General features: G+C 38.0%; 1 protein-coding gene across 1 annotated transcript; it reads right to left on the reverse strand.

The window, feature by feature from the left end:
• Nucleotides 1-3: 3 nt before the first annotated feature.
• trmt112 (tRNA methyltransferase activator subunit 11-2) lies at nt 4-2,919 on the reverse strand. The gene is made up of 4 exons (XM_046405450.1): nt 2,689-2,919; nt 2,059-2,160; nt 1,465-1,557; nt 4-420 (listed from the first exon to the last, which is right to left on the reverse strand). Exons 1-4 carry the CDS (start codon nt 2,761-2,763, stop codon nt 319-321), a joined length of 372 nt encoding a protein of 123 aa, XP_046261406.1. The 5' UTR covers nt 2,764-2,919; the 3' UTR covers nt 4-318.
• Between the last annotated feature and the right edge of the window lie 707 nt (nt 2,920-3,626).

Below are 3,626 nucleotides of genomic sequence, written 5' to 3' on the forward strand. Positions count from 1 at the left end.
AAATTTTGGCTGTCATGGAAATTAGGACACTTTTATTGAAAAAGAAAAAAAAGAGCCAAACAGTTAGAAAAATAAATACAGATAAAATCACTGGGGGTTACTCTCAAGGAACGTTTCCATCTGTTATTCAGATCTTTCCTCCTCCACTGGCATCATTGGCCGCTTAAATGTCATAGCTACAATGAACCAAACAGTGTGGGCAATTTTGTCGTGGCAACAACAGAAACCAGAGTCCAGACCCCATCTTCTCGCTCTCTCTGTGAATACCCAAAAACTCATGTGGGTGACAGTTTGGGATGAGGTTGTGTTTGGTGCCGTTTACGCCTCGTCTTCGTTCAGCAGCATGTTGGGGATTCCTCTGGAGATCGGGAACTCCCGTCCTGATTCAGGACACTGCAGACAGCCCTCCATCACCTCCACCTGCAACACACACACACACACACACAACAGACCAGAGGTATTAGACCACCACTAGATGTCATCAGAGAGCAAAATACACTATATAGCCAAAAGTATATGGACAACCCTGCTGCCATACTTTTGGTTTGGGGCTGGTTTTGATGGTTTGGCTGTGACCCCTTATGTTCCATTCGAGGGAATTCTTTAATGCTTCAGCAAACAATATTTTAGACCAGCGGTTTCCCAAACCCTGGAACGTTAACTACTGGGGCATGAAAAAAAAGCTATGATTCAGCAAACACAGCTTAATAATAATGATGTAACTTAATAGGCTACTTCTGGGGTAATGATCTTGAACTTGCAGTGCAGTCTGTGTTTCATTTTCCCTCATTCCTCTACAAGTTCCAAACAATAAACTTATTTTTAATGAAAGCAGGGAATGAGTATCTAAGGTACCCAGACCACGATCAACATCTTGAATCTTATCTGTTTGCATACATATAAATCCAGAAAGTCCAAATCCAAGTCTAAATAATAAAATTAAAGGTATGAAGTAAAAGATTAAATATACTTTCTGTGCACTGTTCTAAATTGAGTGTATGTCAAAAATAACCACATTCTGTTCTATTTATATTTTACACAGCATCCCAACTTTTCCATCTGAGGGTTTTGGTTTTACCCAAAAGGTGTACATAAGTGTTTTGCACAAGGATATTTCAGAATTATGTAAAAGCGGGAATTATCTTTTTTTTGTGATAAATTTTGCATTTCGTTTTCCTTTTCTCTTACTTTTTAAAGATAATTTTTGTCATTTTGGGTTTACTTCGATAGTACAGGTGGGGAATGACAGCAAAGGGGCCTGAACGCAGCCCGCTGTGCTGTGGTGAGGACACAGCCTTGGTACACGGGGTGCACCCACCATCTGAGCAACTGCAATTTATTTTCACTGAGATAAATATAAAAAATGATGTGCTGGGACATCTCTGTAGTACCAAAGTGCTAAGTGAAGCTCCAGTAATGTGGCCTCATGACTGTGCACTGTGAAAGTCTGTGAATGGTACGTACCTCTAATAGTACTCTGTGCACTTTCTTCAGGAAGTCTTCGTTTTTCTCATAATCTGGCACCAGCTCACTTGGCAGGTCTTGCCGCTGACCCAACTGAGGGAAAAGACATATTGACAAGTGTTCAAACTGGGCAACTGTAAATTCTTAAGTGGAGATAACTGGGTGGAGGAAGATAGCGTGAGATATTCTCTACCATAACCTGGAAATTCTTTATACAATTATACAAATTATACAAGCACTCTTCAGTACCGTTCATGATGTGTTTCCAATCATTACAAACAATCTCACATTAAAAGAAACAAAGTACCTCATTCCTTCTAACACCTTTTCTTTCTTTCCTAATTTTTCTCAAATGTTCACAGTTGCCAATCAGTGTTTGTCATAATTTTATTTTTTTAAAAAAAACAAAAACAGGGATAATTGTGCACACCTTGGAAAATTAAAATAGAATAACAGTTTCCATTTCACTTAAAATAACCCCCAAACTTTTTAATCAGCTCCTAACTTATCACAAATTCCTAATATACTACCATGATTCCTACAGGACAGTTTCCCCCCTTATTGTATGGGATATCTTCTGGCAGTCTGACTCACCCCCTCTGCAGCCTGGACCAGAGCGCTCCACTCCAGTTTGGGGATCATTCGGCTGACAAACTGGGGGTTGAACTCAATCTCATTAACCTTCACTTCAGTTGCCTGTACAAAGAGAACAGCTGTGAGCATTCAGGGTAACAAAATAACAGCTTATTACAACACATGGCTGTGTTCAAAATCACTTCCTCTGCCACTTGGTGTGTGGTGTACAGTGTCACAGTGTACAGGTGTGAGTTACACGTCTCTCTATTGCAAAACATTACAATAATGTTTAGGAAAAACTGCAGCCCGTCACAGACACGTTTTCTCATTTCACTTTAAAGGGCAATATAATATTATTATCTATACTGTTATCATATGTATTTATCGTCCGGTCCTCGCCTTCCAAACAAACAACTCTAACATGTTCAACTCTACAGCACAAGCCACGATTGTAAATCTGGTGTCGGAGTGTTGTCTGCAAATCTTTAGCTTAGCTTTAAAATGACCTGACACTAACTCCGACCCATACAAGGCAAACAAGAGCTTCTCTCTTGTTTCATTTCTCATGCACACACACACAAACAACGCAAAGCATTAAGCGGTGTTTTAGGTCAGTGGTGTTAGCAGTTAGCCATGTTGCTACTTTACCTTGATGAGCAGCGGGTATCCTTTCGTGACTCCCTTCACGTGAGATGTCAACATGTTGTGCGTGAGTAGCTTCATGTTTACACCAAAGTGTCACGGGTTCAACGGTATTTTTATGGTAAATTTAAGCAGATAATTAATGCTACAATCAGTCACAGTACGCTTAGTTCACGCTGTAGCGTTTACATGTGCACCGGAAGTACGTCGCCAAATAGCTCCCCGAAACTTTCATTCCACACGGGGTTCCTTAATTTTAATCATAATTTAGATTTGAATATCGACGTGTCTCTTTATACCAGTAATTTAATTAAACAGTAATTTAATTTTAATATACTCATCTGGGTGAAAAAAAAATCTAACTAATCTAAATCTAACTTTACAGTAACAGTTTTTCTTATGCAATATTCACAATAACCAGTGGGGGAATTAATATTCAGATTGTTTACAGTTGCTCAAACTGAGTTTAAAGTTTAAAAAAGTTTAAAAAGTCAAAATCTTCATCTTTAAAAATACAGTATCATCAGAATATTACCATATATATGATTGGATTATTTTTACTGAAGCGTTAACACAAGTAACCTGGTAATGTTGTAGCTTTAACTATTACATATAGTTAATGATATTTTATCTCTAGAGGATCAGGTTCATATCTCCTTAATCGATCATGTTTTCTATCTGAAATTTAAACATGGTAAAAAAAATTTGCAAACTAACTAGTATCTAACAACAGCTCAAAAAGCTAATAAAAGGTCAGTATATGCCCCTGAAATGTAACGTGGTAGAAGTTTAACGTAACATGGAAATACTCCAGTAAAGTTCAAGTGCCACAAAAGTGTATGTACAGTACCTGAGTATATGTAATTAGTCACCTTTCACCACTAAATACAACAAAATATTGGTGTTAATTAGCAGCAGAAATATCAGGGAAAAATGGCCTTCAG

This window comes from Scatophagus argus, chromosome 12 (genome assembly GCF_020382885.2).
Source record: "Scatophagus argus isolate fScaArg1 chromosome 12, fScaArg1.pri, whole genome shotgun sequence".
Lineage (NCBI taxonomy): Eukaryota > Metazoa > Chordata > Actinopteri > Scatophagidae > Scatophagus > Scatophagus argus.

Bases quoted from the DNA above. Each gene is read 5' to 3' on its own strand.
- trmt112 (XM_046405450.1), bottom strand. From the start codon at position 2,763: ATGAAGCTACTCACGCACAACATGTTGACATCTCACGTGAAGGGAGTC. The intron at 2,161-2,688 runs GTAAAGTAGCAA...CTCTTTGTACAG, and splicing joins GATACCCGCTGCTCATCAAG to GCAACTGAAGTGAAGGTTAA. The intron at 421-1,464 runs GTACGTACCATT...TGTGTGTTGCAG, and splicing joins TGCACAGAGTACTATTAGAG to GTGGAGGTGATGGAGGGCTG.